The 23,655-nt window shown below is 39.9% G+C and overlaps 1 protein-coding gene across 14 annotated transcripts in view; it reads right to left on the bottom strand.

Annotated features, from left to right (window-relative positions):
- The window catches only part of gab1 (GRB2-associated binding protein 1), a 75,993-nt gene that overhangs the window by 23,876 nt on the left and 28,462 nt on the right, over window positions 1-23,655 (bottom strand). For 13 of the 14 annotated variants that reach the window (XM_047365008.1, XM_047365009.1, XM_047364997.1 and 10 more), the window contains one exon: window positions 783-911. In XM_047365008.1, coding sequence (XP_047220964.1) covers window positions 783-911 — 129 coding nt within the window. Of the gene's footprint in view, window positions 1-782; window positions 912-18,562; window positions 18,582-23,655 lie in introns of those variants that run through there. The other variant, XM_047365003.1, reaches the window with a different exon arrangement.

Genomic DNA, 23,655 nt, shown 5'->3' with positions numbered 1-23,655 from the left:
GCTTCTACTGGAAACTTGCAGTGTGTGGGGAGCAAGATGGATTCAATCAGGAAATCCTGGAAGAAAACATCATGTGTCTGAGAGGAAGCTGAAGCTCTGGCATCATTGGTCCATGAAAGAAGAGAAAGATCCCAAGCAGACCTCAATGTCCACCAAGGCTTGGTTTAAGAAGAAGTCCTCAAAGATGCAGAAGTTTTCATTATGGCTGCCTGATCTGAACTCTACTCTCCGGTGGGATTTTAAAAAGGTGGTAGCAGGACATAAACCCAAGAATATTAATGACACTGTTGACTTTTGCCATTGAGGAGTGGCCTAAGATTCCTCAGGAACTCTGCCAGAAGCTGGCTTCTGACTAAAAAACATGTTTGCAGCAGGTCATAACAGCAACAAAGATGCACTTCAAGGTGCTTAAAATGCTTCTCATGAAGGGAATGAATCACGTTGCGACAGCAGTAGTAAAGAGAGGCATTTTGTGCTTAATGTGTTTATTGCAAACAGTTGCTAGTTTGTATATTTTGATAGTAAACCTAAACTGCAGTGGGGGTTGAATAATTTTAGGTGCAACTGTATACGGCAGCTTCTGTTGACAAAGTCTCCTAATCAAACTTCACATAAAGACAAAATACTGCTCGTTGCTTCAGGAAAACATCACCAAGCATTAATTAATAAATCTGTTCAAGTGTTGTCCCACATTTGATTTTGGACTAAGGTTTGCACAAAAATGTTGAAAATATTAATGTGATCCAAGTTTAATAAGTTGTGTAAAACAAACTAAAACATACTTGTTGACATAAGTTCAGATCAATCACTCGAATGGGTTTCTTGGCACTGTCATTCTTGTAGTACTCCAGCACATCTGGGTCGCCTGTCATTCGGCCACTGCGTAGAATAAACCACCGCTTCTTCCATGCCTGTAGGGTGACAACAGAAATTAGGTCAAAGGCTATATGCATGTTCTTACAATGATCGCACCATTCCAGGATTACCACAGCATCACCAAATGGCTTATTTTGGGCCATGTAGCCACTGAATCCTCGTCTAGCTTGTGTGTCTGTGTGCCCTTTCCACCAGCTAAAATGCCTTCACTGAAGAATAGGGAGCGCCGGAGGGAAGAGGACCTCAACCAGAACTATGTTCCAGGGTTATCCAGAACAAAAGCCACATAGTCTGATCTACCACTTTGACTTGAGTGAATAACTAAATCTATAAAAAGAAACGGGCAATTGACTCTTTTCTGTCAAATGCATTTTGCAGTCTCTGCAAAAATAAAGAGCAGCACACAGCTCACTGAAGTTTAAAATTAGACTCGGCCGACAGGGGAAAAGCAGCTGAAAGGAGAACAGATCTATGACTTCACAGGTTGCACACACTAAAAACATTTTATGGACAATAGTAGAAACCCAGGTTCTTCATGTAGAAACATTAAGTTCTACAGTATAGTGAATGCTGTAATGCATCTCATATCTGCACAACTCAATGTCAGTGAAAGATTAAAAAGCATGTGTATAGTTTTGGCCTCAGCTACTGTAGTTAGGTCTGTTATCGCACTGTTAACATTAAAAATATCATGGCACATTTTTAGTTTAACTGCAAGAGCTGCACAATATCAAGAAGGAATACAATTTCGGTCTAATTGTTGAATGTTGCATTGATGGCATTAGTTTCAATTCAAAAAGCTACATTTTTCTCTTTTTTCTCCATCTAAGGCTACGTTCACACTACAGGCAAATGCGACCCATATGTGACCTTTTCATGGCAGTCAGAACAACCCAGTTCCAATTTTATCACCTCCAAAAAAATACGAATTGTGCCACTTTCATAAGTGGTACTAAATCAGATATGTATCAGATAGTTTTCGAAGAGTCCGCAGTCAGAGCAGCCATGTTGCATTTCATCCGACCTTTACGTCCAACATCCTGGCTACGACTACGCATCCACACAGACTTCTCTACAAAAGCAGCAGTCACTGCTCCACAAGAGGCCGTTAAGAGTTGTGCTCTCTTCATTCAAATTTTTCTTTGTCTTGTTATGATGTGGTCATAATATTGTCAGCTACCATTGCTCAACAGCTTAAAAGATACACAGACACCGACATCCATTTTCACCTCCGTAAACAGTGCGCTGCTGTGTGATGTCAATTCAATCCTGTAAGACTCACAATGAAAAGACACATAGGTGGCGATTAGTCTTCCAGATTGAATTTTCGTCAAAACTCCATTAATCTCCTTCTGTGCATTCACGACCTTTGGGGTTATGAACAGTTCAGACTCGAGTCTGATGGCGGCCACAATTAAATAGTAGTGTGAACCACCAGGCAAAAACAATCGGATTTCAGCAAAAAAAAAAAAAAATCAGAATTGAACATCAAGTCCTGCAGTGTGAACGTGGCCTTGGTGTGCAATCCACTCTCGGTAAGCTTCAACATCTTGGTCACTAAAATATTTACAATGTCTGTGTCTAATTCAAAGTTTTCCCTGATGGGTCAAAGATGTTATTGAAGAAGAGTGTTACTGCATGGCACTTGAAATACACAGATCAGGCATAACAAAATGACATGACAGTAAATAACACTGATTTCCTAACGGTAGCTGTTAGTGTTTGGGACATTTGTGGCAGCAACAGAATATTTTTCCCACAAAGTAGGAAGTATGGGCCAGCATAAGTTTAACACGGCCCGAACTGTGATGAGACTGTTCAGAAAATGTCTTTAAAAGCGTTGTTGGCTAAAATTGTATACACTGGATAACATTAATTTCAGATACGGTAAGAAATAATAGACATGATCCAGCTGATAAACAACCTCCATCCAGATCAAATAGACGATGAGCATGACTACGGACTGAACAAAAAGTTAACTGGAGGTTTCGTTGCTGTGTTAAGATTTGGTGGTGTAAACAGCGTTGTTAGTTTGTTTTTCTCATTTGTCAGCTCCTTTCCATCGACAGCGTGTTGTTTGTTAGTGGGCCAAGCCCCACACTGAGACAGATCATCAGGCTTTTCCTCTTCGCAAACAAAATAAAGATGCGAAAGCCTTGGATATTAAACCGTAAGCACACAAAAAGACGACTCACATCAGACACTGACATTCACTCTTAAATTTAGTTCATGTTTTAAACATTCCACATAAAAAGGTCTGCAGGCGTTGTATACTCACAAACACACCCACATAGTCTGAATGTGGTCAAACCTATTAAACCCAGTCTTTGAGGCATGACCACCTCAATATCAAATTTAATTGTAAACGCTAAACTGATGTGCAAAAACAGCCTTGATGGCCACACAGTGGGTGTGGAGAGGGAATCTTTCTCTCCAGCATATGACAAAGCAATCCTAGTTCATGTTACCCCGTGGGGAACAGGAGGATCAGGAGCTTGGGTTACAGCCTGGCCAAGCCTGCCCAGGGTAGGATTGTTGACAACTGGGAAAGTCGTGCATCCCCAAGATGGAGAGCATTGGGTCTGCTCAACAAAACTGCTGAGCAGTCATTAAACCATTTTCCTTTTCAAATCCCTCACAAAATAAAAATGTTTATACACTGCTCTGTGAAAGAGAACTGATATTTTTATGCATTCATCATTGTAATATAGCTAAAGCTAGGTTGAATGGAGAATATCTGCAAAACAATTTTCAAGCCACCAATTCTAAAGTAGATTTAGCTAAAGTAGATCTTTGACTAGGACATTCTAGCAAACAGATATGCTTTGATATTAGCCTTTTTATTGGACCTTTGGCAATATGTTTAAGTTTCTCGTCTTGCCGGAGGGAACTTCAGCTCCGCTCTTAGCCGCTAACATTTTTCTTCAATTACATACTTCAATCTAGCTTCCCTGTCCCTGCTGACAAAAAACCTCCCCACAGCATAATACTGCCACTACCAAGCTTTATAACCTAACCCCACTTAATACCCTGACCTGCTTGCGGTGTGCCCCTTGGTCTTTGTGATACTGTTCGTTCAATAATGTTTTCTAACAAACCTCTGAGGCTTGCACAGAATAGCTAGATTTATACTAAAATTAACGTGGACATTATGTAATAATTAGGTGTCTTCTGAAGGCAACAGGTTGTGCTGGATTTTATTTAGGGACATTATAGTAAAGGGGGTTGAATACAAATGCAAACCACATAAGGCTGCAATAATTGTTGGCTGATATATTCAAAGTGTTATAAACTTGCAATTTTCATGCTAGAGTAATATTTAGCCAGTTGGAAACAAATGGCATTGCCTAAAATGCTAAAGGTCAAAGAGTGATGAAGTCCAGATGAGAAGATTTTCTGATATCATGCAGTCCTAACACCACACGTTTATTAGTAAAAAAGATATAAAATGTAAAAATCATACATCATTCTTCTACTTCACAATTATCACACAATGACTTGGTGTTGTTCTATCATAAAATCTGTGCTTCTAATGAGAAAATGTCGTGTTATGAATAGTTTTGTGAGACATTGTAAATGTAAAACAGAGAGTGCGCCTCAGTACAAATGTTATATTGAATTTAATTTAGTAATACAGAACCTTTTTTTTTTAATGGCATCATCTGTACATTCATTGCTGGACATTTTGACTAAGTATGAGACTGTAATTAAAAAGATATATTTTTAATACAAGAGAACAATCCTAAAAAATCCTTTAAATCCTATTTATGATGAAAAATTTATTCTAATTTAGAAATTCTAATAAGAAATGTAATTATAAATTTCACATGTAAACAATGTTTAACAGAATAATCCAAAGAATGTACTGGGTTAGAGTTGTGTGTCATATTCCTAATCAGAAGTAAAATGAAAAACAGAATTAGCTGCAACTATTAAACGCAAACATGTTTTAAGACATTATAACCCAAAACATAATCATAAATCTTTCTGCAACACTTTCTCTGGAGCCATTCAAAGGTAACAGCTGAAGCAAATCTGCACCAAAAGTTTCTTTACCGTCTCTAACACTGTTACAGCCTGTAGTGGGTCTACGATGATGAACTGTGCTGTAACCAAAGTATCTTTCACACAGGCTGTTCTCACACTGATGTATACAAACCTTTATGAATAACCACTGATCTGCGCCATCCATTTAGCATCAGAACTGAACACTAAAAGCACGTAAGTCTATAAAAAATGATTTAAATGAAAAATAAAAGAAAATCAAATAAATGAAAACAAAATCCAGGGTGGTAGGTCAGCCCCTTCTCCTCTCACCTCACAGTATTTTGCTGTTTGACAATATGGATGCATTCGGTCAATACGTTGTGCAGGTTACCAGGACAGCTGCAGAAATTGCATCAGGTCATGTAGCATCACAGCACATTTGCATGAAATGCAATCACTTATTGCAAGGCCTGTAATCCAATTTATCCTTAAAAGCTCACGTAAACCAGATTAAAAAGAACCAAACAACATGAAGTGTTTCTGTTTGTTGTCAGGTTTAGTTTTGCCCTGTAGGAGAACACAGCCTCCATGTCTCTGGATAAACAAAGTGAGATCTGGGTGTTCATTTACTTAAAAGATCAGTACAAATTCTGTTACTTATGTTAATTCAACAACAATGTACTCCTGCAAATCATCATCAGACTCTTATTGCTATTATCAGAAGGGGAGTAATAGGCTAGTAACCGATATCAAGGTATACCAAAGTTTTTAAAAGTTTTGGTTTCAAAGCAAAACAAAAACCTCTGTTTCTGCAGGTGTTATCTTGTATTTCCTTCACCCAATTGCTCTCTTTCTTGCTATTTTTTTCTGTTTCATTTTCGTCTCCATGTCCATTGTAACATGGAGACGCCCCCCCCCTGACAAGAAAACAGTTACTGGATTACACAGTTACTCAAGACTAACATGACAGAATAAAATTGTGAAATAATGAAGCTCCATGACTTTTTAACAGCAGTTCAGTTTTACATCAAACTTTTCAGAAAACAGGAGCTGAAAAAGGACTGTAAACATAATAAACACGGCTGCACCAGAGAGTTTTAAGCTTCCGAAGTATGATAACAATAAGTATTTCTGTCTCGTCGCATACCTCATGTCACTGCTCATGAAGAATTTCAAGAACGTGATGAAGTGTGAAGTCCTGATTCGAGATATGCTCATTCCATTTTAGCAATCCAAATAGCTCTGAGTCAGAAACCAGTCCTAAATACTGCAGGACAAATCCATATCCTCTCCAGCCTGACCAAACACACCATCAAATTCAAAAGTTTTAAATTTTCAGAAGTCCCTTTAGCTTGACTCCAACATTCATGGCCGCCTGGCTGGGAATGAGACAGCACGGGACAATACTGGACTGGGATGGGGAGGGCCTTCGCCTGGCATAACCACTGTGCCTGACAACCCTTCCTAAACATCCGACCGTCACCCCATTCCTCTAAGCTATATAGGATGAAACACAGGAAGATGTCCCACTCTGTAATCCCACCCATGTCCCACATCCAAAAAGTCGGACAGACAGAAAGAGCTTTGAGGGGCTCGCTGACATGATGACAGAAGAGAAGCGGAGGGGGGCCTAAGAGGAGATGCCAACTGAGTGGAGTAATGCTGCTGTCAGAGGAATCCTGACCCAAGATCACTGGAGTTTGAAAAAGGCGGAGTGAGGAAGTATACATCAACAAGAGGCAGCAGAATATGCATGAAGGATAATCTTGTGGAGCTCCAGCTAGCAAGAAATCGAGAGAGAGCAGCAACTAACACCATCATTCACCACTAACTTCCACACGTGCACAAACATGTATTACAACACACTACAGAGCTGCACAAATTCCCTCCAACTCAGACCTAGGCATTTTCCAGGCACGGGGAGAACAAGCAAACTCCATGCAGAAAGACCCCCAGCTGGGAGTCGAACCCAGGACCTTGTTGCAGTGCTACAAACTACACCACCGTGCAGCCCTTTCAAACACAAATAGTACTCTTTGAAATACTTAAAATTTTGAAATACCAGTGACAAAGAAGTGTGATTTTTATCAGTAAAGTGCAAACGTTACTGTATTTAATCATATTTTCAAATGTATTGATATTCATCATTGCTTTCATGGAACCAACAGTAGAGAAAAGTAGTAAAAGTAACAATCCTGACAACGCTGTCATTAATTGTAATTACAGAACACGATACATACCTAATAGCAAGCCAAATGTCCAATATGCCAAACAAGCTCTTTGGGAAGGCGACGGATAACACCCATGCAGAATGTGCAAATTAAAACTCAAGTACTTGGGAAACAACCTACATGCATAAGGTGTATTTCTGCCATTAGGTAAAACTGAAGAGGAATGAACATTTTAGGGATTCATTAAAAGTTGTTCTCTGCATCAAATAAAAGGATTACATGCACAATTAAGCTGATAAAGAGAGTTGAGAATTGAGAACAAAACACATCAGGCAAATATATAGATTGGTTTCATCATTCTAATCAAGTAGAGGTATTTACTTGTTCAGAACTTGGTTGTTTTTCTCCATTTTTGTTCCTTTCAGTCATGCCTTGGACAGAAAGAAAGATTTTACATGTGTCAACTTCACCAAAAGTGTTTGGCTTGCACAATCCTAACTGCAAGAGACAAATACCAGGCAATGAAACTATGCTGTAGGCACACCACCACTGTTTTTACTGTAATAAAGCATCAACTAAGTCTTTAGGATAAGGAACCATTAGGATGTCTGTAGTGGATAAGCTCATACAAACTACGTAAGAAGGGAATCAACACGCTTCACAGTCACCAAAGCAGTCTTCCTGCAGTTTACCATTTGAAAATGCCAACACAGCAACCAAAGTCTCCAGAAACCAAGAGAAAATACAGGAATTCCTTCAGTCAAGAGGTAGGAAGTAGCTAAGAGGTAGTCTTTCACAGAAGCTCGGAGAACAGTGCATCCTTTTTAAATAGTTGTGGTATTATTACTGTCTTTAAAAAGTTAGAAACAAAATAAACTGCTGATTCTGCTGGTACATTTCCAGGTCCTCACTTGTGCAAGCAGTTGTTTGCCAGTTATAGAGCATAAAATCCATCACAGCAATCCCATATGGAGGGAAAAGAAATGCAAGTCAACATTATTTGCCCGAGTCAATTAAAATTAGAACAGAGAAAAGATGATGGAGTCCAAAACTAATATGCAACTGCTTAAAAATATCAAGAAATTACAAACCAGTAATCAGTCAATCACAACTGACAATGAAAAATATTAAAACCAGTCGTTAATTAACCACTCTACATTAATCAGGCTTCTCCATCTCCGGTTTTACAGCTCTTAAAAGCCCAGTTCTAATTCATGGGTTGGGCAGCTTAATGCAGCTTAAAAGGTCTTTAAGTGCACTAATGCCAACATACAGTCATCACATCACATTGAGCTACTTAACTTCTTTAGTGGCTTCAAAGACAAATGAGGAAACATGTCAGAAATATGTGGCCAGTAGTAGGGAGGTTAGATATGAAACAAAAAGGTGTGTTGGCTCTTTAACATGAAATAAAACATGACTTCAGTAAATTTTGTTTCTCAATGAATGCTTATAAAAACCCTCATTAATAGAGGCTCCACCTGGGGCCGTTTTCCCCTGCAGTACACATTAGCAAACTACTTAACTTTAATTGCACTGAAGAAAACAAAAAGCTATATAAAAATATGACTGAATGTTCAGCTGCTCTGCAATGCTAATATAAATAAAATCAGTTTTAACTAAGACACCTAAAACGTATTTCCTTGAAATAAAACCTCAAAACAAGCATTTAATCATCTAATTAAAAGGAAAGAAACTGCAGTCAATAGTCTTCGCACACTTGCACTTAATATTTATTTAGTTAGAGACACACAATACCCTGCATCTGAAATCTGCCTTCTACTACTATGTGTTTATGTGAATTATGTCTGGTCTCTCTGAGTGGGGGAGCAGATGGGGTGGGGTGAATAGAAGAAACTACTTCCTGGAAAAGGCTTCCTGAGGTGGAAAAACAGCTTTGGTCAGTCACACATGCTGGAAAGCAGAGGGTGATTAAAGTTGAGTAGAAGGTTGAAAGGGAAATTTTCCATTTAAATTGGACATAAATTATTTAAGCTGGTAACTTTTACTATGTTTTAAAACCACAACAGCCATATTGGATTGACATGTCTAACCAGAGAAAATTACAATAAGCCGGCTGTGTTAAATACTTGACTTGTTTAGCTTTCAAATGAGCTATTATGGAAAACCGAATCAAATAAGTTGTTCTCAGAAGTTAACAATGGTGGGATGGCCCTAAACTCCTGGGTGTGAACAGATTACTTTCTCTATTAGCACCAAGGTCACAAAAGCACCAGTTCCTACTGACAACAATTTCCCAATCAAAGATTTAAAACTATTAAATTAATCATTTGAAGGTGAATTGACGTAATTTTTATTCTTCTCAGATGTTATTGATGAACTGATCGCTCTCTTGTAAGATGCATCACCATGCAACTGGCTGAGCCATCTGTCCTATGTGAGTGGGCTGTGGGTAAGTGACCCAGACCCCAGCTGTACTGACTCATCTTTGACTAGTACAGCTGTCCGTTTGTTCTCCAGGAAACAAAACACACACACACACACACACACACACACACACACACACACACACACACACACACACACAGGGAATGAAGACACTCGATGCAATATACGTGGGGTGAAGTTAAAGCAGAGGAGGTCAAGATTTTGTTAACAAAAAATAGTTTTTTTGGAAGGCAGCAGAAATCATGGTTCTGTTAATTACAGTCAGCCATCCGGGCCTTGAAGCAGCAAAGCAGCCCCAGACCAACACACTACCACAGCCAGGTTTGGCTCTTGGTATCATGTGCGTTTTCTAAAATGCTGTTAGTTTTATTTCATATATAACCAGGTGTGCATCTTCAAGAAAGTTCTACTTTTGTCTCATCAGTCGACAAAATATTTTTCCAAAAGTCTTGAGGACCATCAAGATGGGTTTTTCCTTTTTTTTTTTTTTTGGAAGATATGGGTTCTTTTTGCTCAACAAGGTTTTATATCATTTGAACTCTACTGTGGATGCCATTTTTGCAAAGACTCTTTTTTATTGTTTAATCACGCACTCTGACCCTAACTGCAGCAAGTGAGGCCTGCAGTGTTTTGTTCTTTTTTCTTTTGCCACCTCCTGGATGAGCTGTCAATGCTCTTAAAGTAATTCTGGTAGGACGACCACTAAGGGGAAGGTTCACCACTGTTCACGTTTTCTTCATTTGTGGAAAATGGTTCGTTGATGTACTAAAGCCATAAGACATGTTTCCACCAAAAACATTTAATCTATCTTGGCTGCTGTTTTTTTGGTGTGCATTTCTACTGTGGGGCCAGAGTCGCTGCAGTCTGGAAACATTGACCTCTGCCCATGGCAACGGCAGAGTCCAGAGAGTCCAGAGTGCATTTAAACACAGTGAAATCAGATTAATACAGCCTTAATCTTAGATCAGAGGGGCAGTCAGCACATCCACATCAACTCCAGTACCAATGTTGTCTCCAACTAGAACTCATTTTGACAAAATTTCCCAATTTCACCAAATAAACTACAAAAACCTAGAAGAAATCATACAGCAACTAAGCTCTTCTTCCTGCTGTCTCGATGTTTTACCCACAGCTTTTCTTAAGAAAGCTTTGCCTGTAATAACATCTGATTTAACACAAATAATAAACACATCCCTTTTGTCAGGTGTTTTCCCCCAGGCCCTAAAAACAGCAATTATCAAACCTCTATTGAAAAAGAGCAACTTGGACAAGCTGCTACTACAGAACTACAGGCCTATATCAAACCTCCCCTTCATCAGTAAGATTATTGAAAAAGCTGTTTTTCAACAGTTAAACAACTTCCTAACAATGACCAACCGCTTCGATGTCTTCCAGTCAGGCTTCCTGCTCACCACAGTACAGAGACTGCTCTTGTCAAGGTGTTCAATGACATCCGTATAAATGCAGACTGTAGAAGAACTACAGTGCTGGTATTATTGGACCTTAGTGCAGCATTCGACACTGTTGATCACTCCATTTTATTAGAGCGCCTGGAAAACTGTGTCGGCCTTTCTGGGATAGCACTCAACTGGTTTAAATCCTACTTGAAGGACAGGGACTTTTTTGTGTCAGTAGGTAACTTTACATCAGAGAGCACAAAAATCACATGTGGCGTTCCCCAAGGGTCCATCTTAGGGCCACTTCTATTCAATATCTACATGCTCCCCCTAACTCAGATTTTCATAAACAACAACGTAAGTTATCATAACTATGCAAACGACATAGCTATACGTTACGAAGTCACCAGGTGACTATGAACCCATTCAAGCGCTGGGTAAATGCTTAGAAGAAATCAATGCATGGATGGGCCAAAATTTTCTTCAGCTGAATCAAAACAAAACTGAAGTAATAATCTTTGGACCAAAGGAAGAGCGTTTAAAAGTTAGCACACAGCTTCAGTTAATACAGTTAGAAACCACCAGTCAGGCTTGAAATCTGGGTGTAGTGATGGACTCAGACCTGAACCTTCAGAGGAACATAAAGACAGTAACAAGGTCGGCCTTCTATCACCTAGAGAACATCTCCAGGATTAAAGGACTAATGTCTCAGCAGGACCTTGAAAAACTAATTCATCCGTTCATCTTTAGTAGAATTGATTACTGCAACGGTGTCTTCACAGGTCTGCCTAAAAAGTGGATCAGACAGCTGCAGTTGATCCAGAACGCTGCTGCCGGCATCCTCACTAGAACTAAGAAAGTGGAGCACATCAGCCCGGTTCTAAAGTCCCTACACTGGGTCCATGTAACTCAGAGAATAGACTTTAAAATACTTCTGTTAGTCTATAAATCACTGAATAACTTAGCACCAAAATACATTACAGACTTGTTGTCAGTGTATCAACCACCCAGACCTCTCAGGTCTTCTGGCTCAAATCTACTCTGCAGAACCAGAACCAGAACCAAACATGGAGAAGCAGCTTTTAGCTCTTATGCTCCACTAATCTGGAATAAAAAACTGTAAAACCGCCGAAACCCTAAGTTGCTTTAAATCGAGATTAAAAACTTATTTGTTTAGAGTGGCCTTTGACAGTCCCATCTAAGCATAATTAGTTACGTTTTCAGTCCAATTTTCCTTTCATTTTCTTATCCATCATTCTATTCTCTTAATTTTATTTTATTTTATTTTATTTTTTTATTACCTCTGTTGTTTGATTTTATCATTTGTTTTTCTGTCTGTATCTGTGTTTATTTTCTTTGTGATTGTATTGTAATTGTATGTACAGCACTTTGAGTGTCTCGTTGCTGAAAAGCGCTATTTAAATAAACTTACCTTACCTAGATTACTTCATAACAGTTACACATTAAAAATAATAGACTGCCCCTCCAAGCTACATGAAAATGTGTAGGTAGACTTAATTTAAAATTAACTGTGTCAATGTTGTAGGAAGAATAACCTCATATACATAAACAGTCACTGCAGCTGCGTGTCTGCTGCATTCAAGCTTAAAAATCGGTGAATGATCAATAACCCTAGGAAGTTGATTGGTTCTGCATCTCAGAATATAAACGCTGACAAATATTTTAACTTTACTGGTTACTCTCCAAAAGTGTTTTTCTCGCAGTGTCTCCAAAAAGACTCTAAAAGCGGAGGTCCAGGCTTCCACTAAGAACGTTTTATTTTATCAATGTATTTGATTTGAAACTCTCTAAAACAATGCGATAGCAAACATAGGTGGTTTGGTCTAAAATGTTGCTTGCCAACAAAAATATAGAACTCCGGTCAAGAAATTTAAAGTCAACAGAAAATATATTTGGCAGAGAAGGAGACTGAAATTAAATGCTGGGGATATTCAGACAGTGTTTTGAATCCTCCCACCTAGAAGCTCCACCTGTACTTCAGGGTCCATCCAAAAAGTCCTGCTTCCCCAGCAGGGCCTTTTTCAGAGTAATTTCTACCTGCTTTTGTCAGATTCAGTTCTGGTACCTGTAGTAGAAACGCAGGGGAGGGAAAGAAAAACCAGCCTAAAAACAAAAGAAGTCCCTAAAAAAGGTTCCTGCAGTCAAAATGCAGCTTTTGAAATGGGTTTATAACCCATTCCAGATTGATAGATGTCAACAACTGTTTGGCATCCATTTCTTTAGGTCTGTTTTAGGATAAGATGCTTTTAGAGACCTTTTGGTCTACTTCATGATGTAACCATAATTAATTAACAAAGCGGAGAATTATCTCTTCACATAGGGTCAGGTTCTTTCTTACTCATAAATGAACTAATTTAAAAACTACTTTTTTTGTTACACGGACTATCTTTGTTTGACGATCTGACATATTTAAGCATTTTAAAAAAGGCAAGAAAAGAAGAGATCCATAAGGGCACAAACACTTTTTCATGACACTCCATTCGTCCCTGGCAGGAAATTAATATACACCAGCATGTCAGTATTGATCTATGGATCTGTCAGAGCAGTCTAATACAAAACTTCCAGAGGAAGTTGAGAAATATGCAAATAAACAAAATAATTCATCTTGCAATAATGCTCAAGGATAATAGGGAAAATTATAAAATGCAAGACATTTCTTAGTGCTAGCAATCTAGTTCTTCCAGAGATAATATGTACAAAGAACTTCTCATATAGGAATGTTTTGGCAAAAGGTTACACTACAGCAACAGCCACCCAGTTATACTCCACCCTTTTCCTTGATGTACAGTAAAAACGTGGACAAACGAAAATACATAAATAGTTTCAAAATGAGTTTGACATTTTCAGATATTGGGGTAAATACCAGAATATTATATAATCCCATTTGCTGACGCAGAAGACTGCACAACAAATCATTTTATGTAAATGTGGTAAATAAGACATTTTTGAGGCTTTTTTCAACATTAGGTTCCTGGGACAGAGCTGAAGAATGGCTGTTTTAGGAGAGGCATCGACAGCATCAGAGATTGTTGCACTCATGGCCAATGTGACGAGCTCTGCAGTGCGGAAAGAAGAGGAAGGACAAAAGCTCCTCTATTATTGAGCCACAAGTTGAATAAATCAGTCTTTGTTAGCAGAGCAGTATTGGGATTCTTGCTAAGTTGCTATTCTTATATCCATAGGCACAAGAGAGGGTGAGTAACGTACAAGTAAGAACGCTTAGCCTTTGCATAAGCAACGTGTCTTTGAACGCCACCTACTGGAACCCAAAGGGACTTCCACAAAAAAATGTCCATAACTTACGCCAACCATTAGCAGCAGTTAATCGGTCACTTTGGTTACCACCAGCCTCTGGCTTCAAGGTAAACACTAGACTGTTCGGCTGAGATCACAGTCATATAATAGTCTTGTTAAATAAACCCAAATCACAAAGACACATCAACTGAAGTTCTGATGCACATTTTATGCAATTCTTATTTCTTTCTACAAATTATAATTAACAGTCATGCAGCAAAACACACTGCAGAGAAAAGGTCATCACAATACACGTGTCTCGATATTAAAATTTCAGAGGAGTGTTAGGGAAACAGTGTGTGTTAGCAGTTATTAACGTGTCATAAATTCACACTTTACTCCCAATAAAACGTTCACCTGTTGGCTGGAGTGTCACTGCAGCAGAGGTCCACACCTGACACAGATGATGGTCTTATGGTGTTAAAGTTCTCCAAACGTGTGAGAAGCAAGTAAGTAATGCAGGTAATGACTGTATGAATAGTGAGTGGGGAAATGAACGTTAATTGCATCAGATCTCACCATAATAATGTTCAACTATGTGGCAAACACGATTTGACTGGTTGATAGAACAGATTGATTTTCAGATGGTGATAACATTTTCAGAAAAAATGTCAAACAAATTTGACTTCAAAATCCATTACAAAATTAGAGACCAAACGTAGGCAGAAAAGTTGCCTTCTTGAGGCTAAACTGGTTTAACATGAATGGCAGCTCTCATGTCTCTATCTTTATTTCTTGAATACAAATTAAGAAGATAAAAAGAAATAGAATTTAAAAAAATTGTGATACCACAATAAAAACTATTCAAGATATTTTTGTATCTACTGGCTGAACTGAAAATTTGAAGGTCCAAAACCAACAAACTTTATAGAAATTTATTTTTCTTCAATACAGCATAATGACAAATGGTGTTTTTTCTGTCACTAAAAACCTACACCCAACATCATCCAGATTAAGAAACAGACTTCTCTTTCATAGCATCCGTTTCATGTATCACTATGGGGAACACCTCCTGCATGACCTCGTCAGAACCTTAAATGTAATTATGCCAGCTCTGAATTGCTGGCATCAGTGATGTCTATGTCAGGAGGGGCCCTGACCCTCACCCTATAAATAGAGATGGCATAGCGTCATTTGTCATTCAAAAACCTCTTCTCGCTTCTCCCAGAAGCTGTTTAACAACTGTACCACTGAGCACAAAGCTAAACCGTCCAGAACGGGTGCACAGCTCTGTCAGCGGGTGCTTGTTTCCAGTCATGGTTGTTCGCTAGCCTGTAAAAAGTAGAAATACTTCTGGTGGTTAGTACAAGTGCGAAGTAGCAATACTTTCACGCTTATCCAACAAGTAGCAATACTTAAGGGTAGCAATACTTTACCGGTAGCAATACTGTACAGCACTAGCTAGGTCAGACTTATAAGCTGTGCAAGCTTTTGAGAGAGCCCTGCTAGCACCAATGCCCAATAGCTAACCATGGCTACAGCAGTGAACACCGGAACCCCAACTAATGCCCGCCACATTCTCATTGCTTCAGACAGATGAAATATGTGATGGCTTCACCATCTCAATTGTTCCTGGAAGGAGATAGGGACGAAGATGGGGCAGAGTCAGATGACTCAGAGCTTATACTGTCGGACGATGAAGAGGAAGACTCTAACATCCTCATTAGCCGTTGTGAGACAGAAATGGAAAGTGGAGAGCTGGCATGCGCTCAACTCACATAACTTGTCTAGAGCTGATGATTGTTCACCTAGCTCTAAAACATTTTCTACCCTGGCTCAGATGAAGCAATGTTTTGGTGAGAACAGACAATTCTACAGTAGCAACCTACATTAACAGTCAAGGGGGACTGAGGTTCCCCAGCTTGCACATGCTGGCACACAAACTGGTAGTCTGGAGGAGTTTGACCCTGCAGTCTCTAAAAGCATCTCGTATAGCAGGAGCCCTGAATTATAGTCCTTTTATCTAGAGCAACCCACTTTATGCCGATTGGAAACTTCACCCAGAGGTGGTGAATCAGATCTGGATGAGGTTCAGCCAAGCAGTTGTAGACATGTTTGCATTGAGAGAGAACGCTCAGTGCCCACTTTACTTCTCCCTTCGGGACTAAGGAGCTCTACTGGGAGTGGATGCTCTGGCACACAGGTGGCCAGTGTCTCTGCTTCATTTTCCCACCAGTTCCCACTGATTCCTCCCACTCTGGCCTGGGTGAGGGAGGAGGGTCTGTCCATGATCCTGATAGCACCACGCTGGCCGGGAATGCACTGGTTGGCGGAGATTTTTCAACACTTGTGCAGCCCATTGTGGCAACTATCGCTTCGCAGGGATCTGCTATCCCAGGCTCACGGGGAGATATTTCACCTTTATCCAGAAAGGTTGGCCTCATAAAGCACGATAACCGCTAAGCAGCAGTGCGTTCACACACTGAAAAAATTATATTTAGTGCTTAACTATTGTGCATTTGTTGAACTGAGGAAAAACAACCCGGTTTTTTAATTAGATGGTCTCCAGTTAGGCTGGAAATTAGCCCATTCAGGGCACCAGCAGAAATTTAGTTTGAGTCCTACCACCTTCACTTAGAGCAGATCCACAAAAAGAAAATCCTGATGGACATTTCTCAGATGTGATTTTTTTTTTATACTTCATCTGCAGTGGTCCTGGTTTGTAAATGCTTGTCTGGCATTAATAACTTGAAGCCTAGTGGCTGTTTAATCGTTTTATGAAGGAAATTGATTTCATCTACTCAGATTGAGAGATTTTCCATTCGGGCTCTGGGACATTTAGTAATTAGCTAATTCTTGGCCCCATTTCATATCCATGTGTTTCCAGTTTGTCCCCAACTACCTTCATTTCTTACCTATAAACTATCGCTGCACAATATATCGAATCACAATCGTCACTGCAATATCAGTGTACGCCATATTGCAATAGTGAAGGACTACGAGGACAAGTGGTGTTCCGATTGATCGGCCCCTGATCATTATCTGGCAATTTCCGTTAAAAAGTATGTGATCGGTGTATGCCGATCAATGTCTTTTGTTGCTGATCACAAAACCCGATAACCTGTACCTCATTCTTTGCAGCCTGTGGAGGCCCTGTGTGCAGTAGAGTCCATCTTCCCCTTTTCCTTCACATTGCGTAAGCGCGCGGCAACAAATCATAGATAAACATGTCTGCCGTGTGCAGCTCTTACTGCCTGTGAGAGTGATGTAAAGTTTGTGTCCTGTGACGTGCAACGGAAAAATACCTCGCGGGGTAAGCAGGTCAAAATGCACCAACACATCAATTTAATATGACATTTTAAGAACAAGCACTTGGCAGAGTATGGTGAGTTTTCAAGGCTCACTGCAGAGAATGAAAAGGAGATACCCAGAGCAGTCAGGCGGCAGTTAACGCAGCCCACAATCACAAACACTCACCTGTATAAGCGTGACAGTCCGAAGGCAAACCAAATAACCCCAAAAATAATGGAATTCAATGGGCTAGATGAGCAACCTTTCTCAGTCACGTGACGTAAATATTTCTCAGACGTAGCTCTGCATTATTTAAATCACGTAGCCAGCAGCACTTTTAACTAAATAAAAAAATTTACAGCCAATCCATGTGATCAATATTGGTGATCGGCAACATAAAACCTGATTGGAGCACCCCAAACGAAGGGCGCTATATTTGGCAAGATACTATAATTCAAGTGTCGTACATTCATGCTCTGCTTCCTCCCACAGTCCAAAAACAAAACTGTTATATTAAATGTTCAGTCTAAAATTGTCCTTAGGTATGAGACTGTGCGTGCACGTTGTTTGTCCTCTGCATCTTTGTGTTGCCCTGTCGACCCGTCCAGAATGAACCCCAACTCTGGCCCAAAAACCGCTGGAGATAGGTACCAAGGACCCAGCATGGATAACCAGGTATAGACACTAGATGGATTCATAAAAACCTTAAAACATTTTTTTTATTTAAATGTATACTTTTTAAAGATGTTATATCACACCTTATTCCCACTGATTGTGGTTCTGATCCACGTTTAAGTCAGTCCTCTTTTATGAAATATGACATTATGGCCCTTGATCAAAATCCAGTACAAAACAGATCAAAACGGTGAAAGCACAAAACGGCAAAGGGCCAAAAAGACCAGCCCCCAATTAATTAATAATTACTCTTACAGGGAACCTACAGTTAACTGACATTACAAACTTCATAAAAACTCTTTCAATCTGAAAATGCTGTGCAAGAGTTTTTCTCAGGTTCTCCAGATTTTTCCAGTTAACCTTCATGGCAACAATTCAATTCCAACATCAAGCAAACCTAAAATTGACAAAAAAGCTTCAACTGACAAGACAAAAGCAAGTTTTAGAACATTATCTATGAAATAACGTTTTTAGAGAATGACTACAACACAGTGAGCTCACCCTGCAAGTTTCATTGCCAGAGCAGTCGCTGTCTGTTCGATCTAATGCGGTTATTGGCAACGAGCAGGAACGTGTGGTGTTCTGTTGTTGTTTGTGCTTTCTGGCTTTATCAAGTGCTGCAGTGTGTTGTGGGGTCTGCAGTTCGCGACCTCTCCCACTTCTGACTTCCTGTTTAATGTAATCAGGGTTGGCCCAGACCCTACTAGAGCTGCCACCGCTATATCATCAGTGGTGAGGCTCAGAACACAGCAGTTTACAAGTGGTAGAAATGTGGATGTCAACCAGCAAGATAACAAATTATACCTTCCAAAGAAAACGGTTTTTCTTTCCATTTTGTTTAATATGAGTTCTGCTTTAAATTCAGCTTTTTTAGCCCCAACAATGCTGTGACAGAACCTGAGTATGACAGACAGATCAAAATGTTAATCTTACAAATAACATGTACAAGCTAGCATGTAACTACGAGGAAATCTCTTCTCTTGCTCTTTCTAGTTTAGAATCTTGCTTCTCTTTTCACGTTTTCTTTACTGGATCCGAGACTTCATCTACTTCCTCTGGAGACTGTCCACGCCGTAAACAGAAAGATGTCGCTAACTCCCCAACATGGAAAGCTTTGAAGAAAAAGGCTCTTCCTTTGCAACCCATCTCCCAATGCTACAGTTATAGCTGTTCAGAGGAGGCCATTTAAGTCAAGAAACAGCTTTAATAAGAAGTGACGGAGCATGTTAAAAACTAATAAGCCCAGACGGTGCAGACGGACAAAAATTCACTGGCCCTTCTTCATCCGAGAGGGATCAGTCAGGGCATATTAGCTTGAAGACTTTTAGTGCTCTGCTTTCTTAACTTTGCACAGGTTTCAGTCTGATTAACCTTTTATATCGTGTGTCCAGTCGATTTGAAATAGAGGTGCGAGACTCGAGTGACTTTCAGCAAATACTGATAATATTTTTCAAATAACGGCATAAACTCAATAAAAATAATACAAACAGAAAAACATGGTGATGTTTGGCTGTGGTGAGATGAAAGTCAGTAGCAAAGATAAATAACTTCTAAATGTTCTATGAAGTACTTAAAATTTTGCATTCTGATTGAACAGATCCCCTGTATTTTATACTTATGTGGTGAATTAACTTTTCATCTTCCTATTTTAGACTCGGGGGCTTTGTAGACTCCAAGTATATAATCCTATTTCTTATCTTAATGTTATTCTATCAGCCCAAACAGAACTGCAGTTGGGCTATAATTATCCAGAATTTTCCAAAATGATTTCTTTGTCTTGAGGAAACCATTTACAGAAACCCAGGCAGCGTTGGAATGAGCCAAAAACCTAGAAGAAAATGAACATGAATTCATAGTACTACTGTATCTAAACTATAGTTTCAAACAAAAAGACATACACCATAATTTTAATAGCTTTTATTTAAAATGGCAAAAAAGTAACAACTGGTCATACTGTTGTATATAAATTACAACCTCTAACATATTATTGTAGTTAAAACGATATTTTTTACATATATTGTAATTTAGACACACCTTCTGTTTTCACATTTCATACATATTTTCTGTTACTGGGAAATGTTTCAGGCAGCCAAATTTGTCTTTCTTGTAAGTAACTGAAACCCCGGGGACCCCATGTTCAGCCAGCAGAAACAAGGTTCTTTATTTTGATAAATATTGTTATGCAACTTACTTCATAGTTTTAGTAGTTTTAAATGCGTTCAACTCATAATAATATACACTCACCGGCCACTTTATTAGGTACACATGTCCAACTGCTCGTTAACGCACATTTCTAATCAGCCAATCACACGGCAGCAACTTAATGCATTTAGGCATGTAGACATGGTCAACACGATCTACTGCAGTTCAAACCGAGCATCAGAATGGGGAAAAAAGGTGATTTAAGTGACTTTGAACATGGTATGGATCTTGGTACCAGACGGGCTGGTCTGAGTATTTCGGAAACTGCTGATCTACTGAGATTTTCACGCACTACCATCTCTAGGGTTTACGGAGAATGGTCAGAAAAAGAGAGAATATCCAGTGAGCGGCAGTTCTGTGGGCGCAAATGCCTTGTTGATGCCAGTCTATCAGACTGGTTCAAGCTGATAGAAAGGCAACACTAACTCAAATAACCAGTCGTTACAACCAAGGCATGCAGAAGAGCATCTCTGAACGCACAAGACGTCGAACCTTGAGGCGGATGGGCTACAGCGGCAGAAGACCACACCGGATGCCACTCCTGTCAGCTAAGAACAGGAAACTGAGGCTACAATTCGCACAGGCTCACCAAAATTGGACAATAGAAGATTGGAAAAATGTTGCCTGGTCTGATGAGTCTCGATTTCTGCTGCGACATTCGGATGGTAGGGTCAGAATTTGGAGTCAACAACATTAAAGCATGGATCCATCCTGCCTTGTATCACGGTTCAGGCTGGTGGTGGTGGTGTAATGGTGTGGGGATATTTTCTTGGCACACTTTGGTGCCCTTAGTACCAATTGAGCATCGTGTCAACGCCACAGCCTACCTGAGTATTGTTGCTGACCATATCCATCCCTTTATGACCACAGTGTACCCATCTTCTGATGGTTACTTCCAGCAATGTCATAAAGCACAAATCATCTCAGACTGGTTTCTTGAACATGACAATGAGTTCACTGTACTCAAATGGCCTACACAGTCACCAGATCTCAATCCAATAGAGCACCTTTGGGATGTGGTGGAATGGGAGATTCGCATCATGGATGTGCAGCCAACAAATCTGCAGCATCTTTGTGATGCTATGATGTCAATATGGACCAAACTCTATGAGGAATGTTGAATATATGCCATGAAGGATTAAGGCAGTTCTGAAGGCAAAAGGGGGTCCAACCCGGTACTAGCAAGGAGTACCTAATAAAGTGGTCAGTGAGTGTATGTTTTTGCAGTTTTGGTCTTTACAAATTCACAAGTAACTCAAGCTGATATTAGATATATTAGCTGGTTGGTCAGCTGGGCTATCCACTCAGGCAACTACCCTGCAAACAACGGCTTAACAGGTAAGTCACTAGCCAATTTTCATTCATCTGAGCTCAGTATTTTGCATTGCCTTGTCTATATATACAGGGGTTGGACAATGAAACTGAAACACCTGGTTTTAGACCACAATAATTTATTAGTATGGTGTAGGGCCTTCTTTTGCGGCCAATACAGCGTCAGTTCGTCTTGGGAATGACATATACAAGTCCTGCACAGTGGTCAGAGGGATTTTAAGCCAATCTTCTTGCAGGATAGTGGCCTGGTCACTACGTGATACTGGTGGAGGAAAACGTTTCCTGACTCGCTCCTCCAAAACACCCCAAAGTGTCTCAATAACATTTAGATCTGGTGACTGTGCAGGCCATGGGAGATGTTCAACTTCACTTTCATGTTCATCAAACCAATCTTTCACCAGTCTTGCTGTGTGTATTGGTGCATTGTCATCCTGATACACGGCACCGCCTTCAGGATACAATGTTTGAACCATTGGATGCACATGATCCTCAAGAATGGTTCGGTAGTCCTTGGCAGTGACGCGCCCATCTAGCACAAGTATTGGGCCAAGGGAATGCCATGATATGGCAGCCCAAACCATCACTGATCCACCCCCATGAATACTCTGGGCATGCAACAGTCTGGGTGGTACGCTTCTTTGGGGCTTCTCCACACCGTAACTCTCTCGGATGTGGGGAAAACAGTAAAGGTGGACTCATCAGAGAACCATACATGTTTCACATTGTCCACAGCCCAAGATTTGCGCTCCTCGCACCATTGAAACTGACGTTTGGCATTGGCATGAGTGACCAAAGGTTTGGCTATAGCAGCCCGGCCGTGTATATTGACCCTGTGGAGCTCCCGACGGACAGTTCTGGTGGAAACAGGAGAGTTAAGGTGCACATTTAATTCTGCTGTGATTTGGGCAGCCATAGTTTTATGTTTTTTGGATACAATCTGGGTTAGCACCCGAACATCCCTTTGAGACAGCTTCCTCTTGCGTCCACAGTTAATCCTGTTGGATGTGGTTCGTCCTTCTTGGTGGTATGCTGACATTACCCTGGATACCATGGCTCTTGATACATCACAAAGACTTGCTGTCTTGGTCACAGATGCGCCAGCAAGACGTGCACCAACAATTTGTCCTCTTTTGAACTCTGGTATGTCACCCATAATGTTGTGTGCATTTCAATATTTTGAGCAAAACTGTGCTCTTACCCTGCTAATTGAACCTTCACACTCTGCTCTTACTGGTGCAATGTGCAATCAATGAAGACTGGCTACCAGGCTGGTCCAATTTAGCCATGAAACCTCCCACACTAAAATGACAGGTGTTTCAGTTTCATTGTCCAACCCCTGTAGTTGCACCCCTATATATTGTATTAAGATAATCCTTTGCATTTCATTCCTGGCCACTGCAATGTTAGAAAATGAGCGTGTAAACATACTGCATGAAAATCTTAGAACCGGTTCTACCAGAGGCAGTTTTAAATTCTGCACAGCCACAGCAAGCAAAAATGAAAATGAAAGATTAAAAACTGAAGCCAGTTATTGCCTCAAGACAGATTTGGCCAATAAATGGCATCCCTTGAGCCCAAGTTTCTTCACATAAAGCAACGTCTCATTCAGACCGTGTGTCAATCGATTCACACCAAGGGAACATTTTATAAATGCTTTGACAGTGCTGTGGGTTCAGCAGACCATTGAGTGCTTTTGCATTGAGCGCTTTAAAAATATCTTCCCATAATTTTTTAAGAACTAAAAACATTTATGTACAAAACAAAGAATCCCACAAATTTCACATTTTAAAAGTTGTCCTTTGAAAAATGGTTTAGAGTTGAACTCGACACCAAAATGTCTCATAATGAAGCCTCCAAACAGTAAAACATTGTGCACACTTATATATAATGTACAGGACAAAGAACTCTCCTTTGAAGTACATGACTGTAAGTTTTCATAGAGGACTGTCTGTGTTTGAGCAAACCTTTTCTCTAAAGATGCACAATAAATTAGTACTGATATCAGTATTGGCCGATGTTAGTCAGTTTTTAACATATATCCGTCTAATAAGGGCCAGTGT

The sequence above is a fragment of the Girardinichthys multiradiatus genome, chromosome 5, assembly GCF_021462225.1.
Source record: "Girardinichthys multiradiatus isolate DD_20200921_A chromosome 5, DD_fGirMul_XY1, whole genome shotgun sequence".
NCBI classification, from domain to species: Eukaryota; Metazoa; Chordata; class Actinopteri; order Cyprinodontiformes; family Goodeidae; genus Girardinichthys; species Girardinichthys multiradiatus.
Note: the sequence above shows the minus strand (reverse complement) of the source record. Positions and strands in the feature narration are given on the sequence as shown.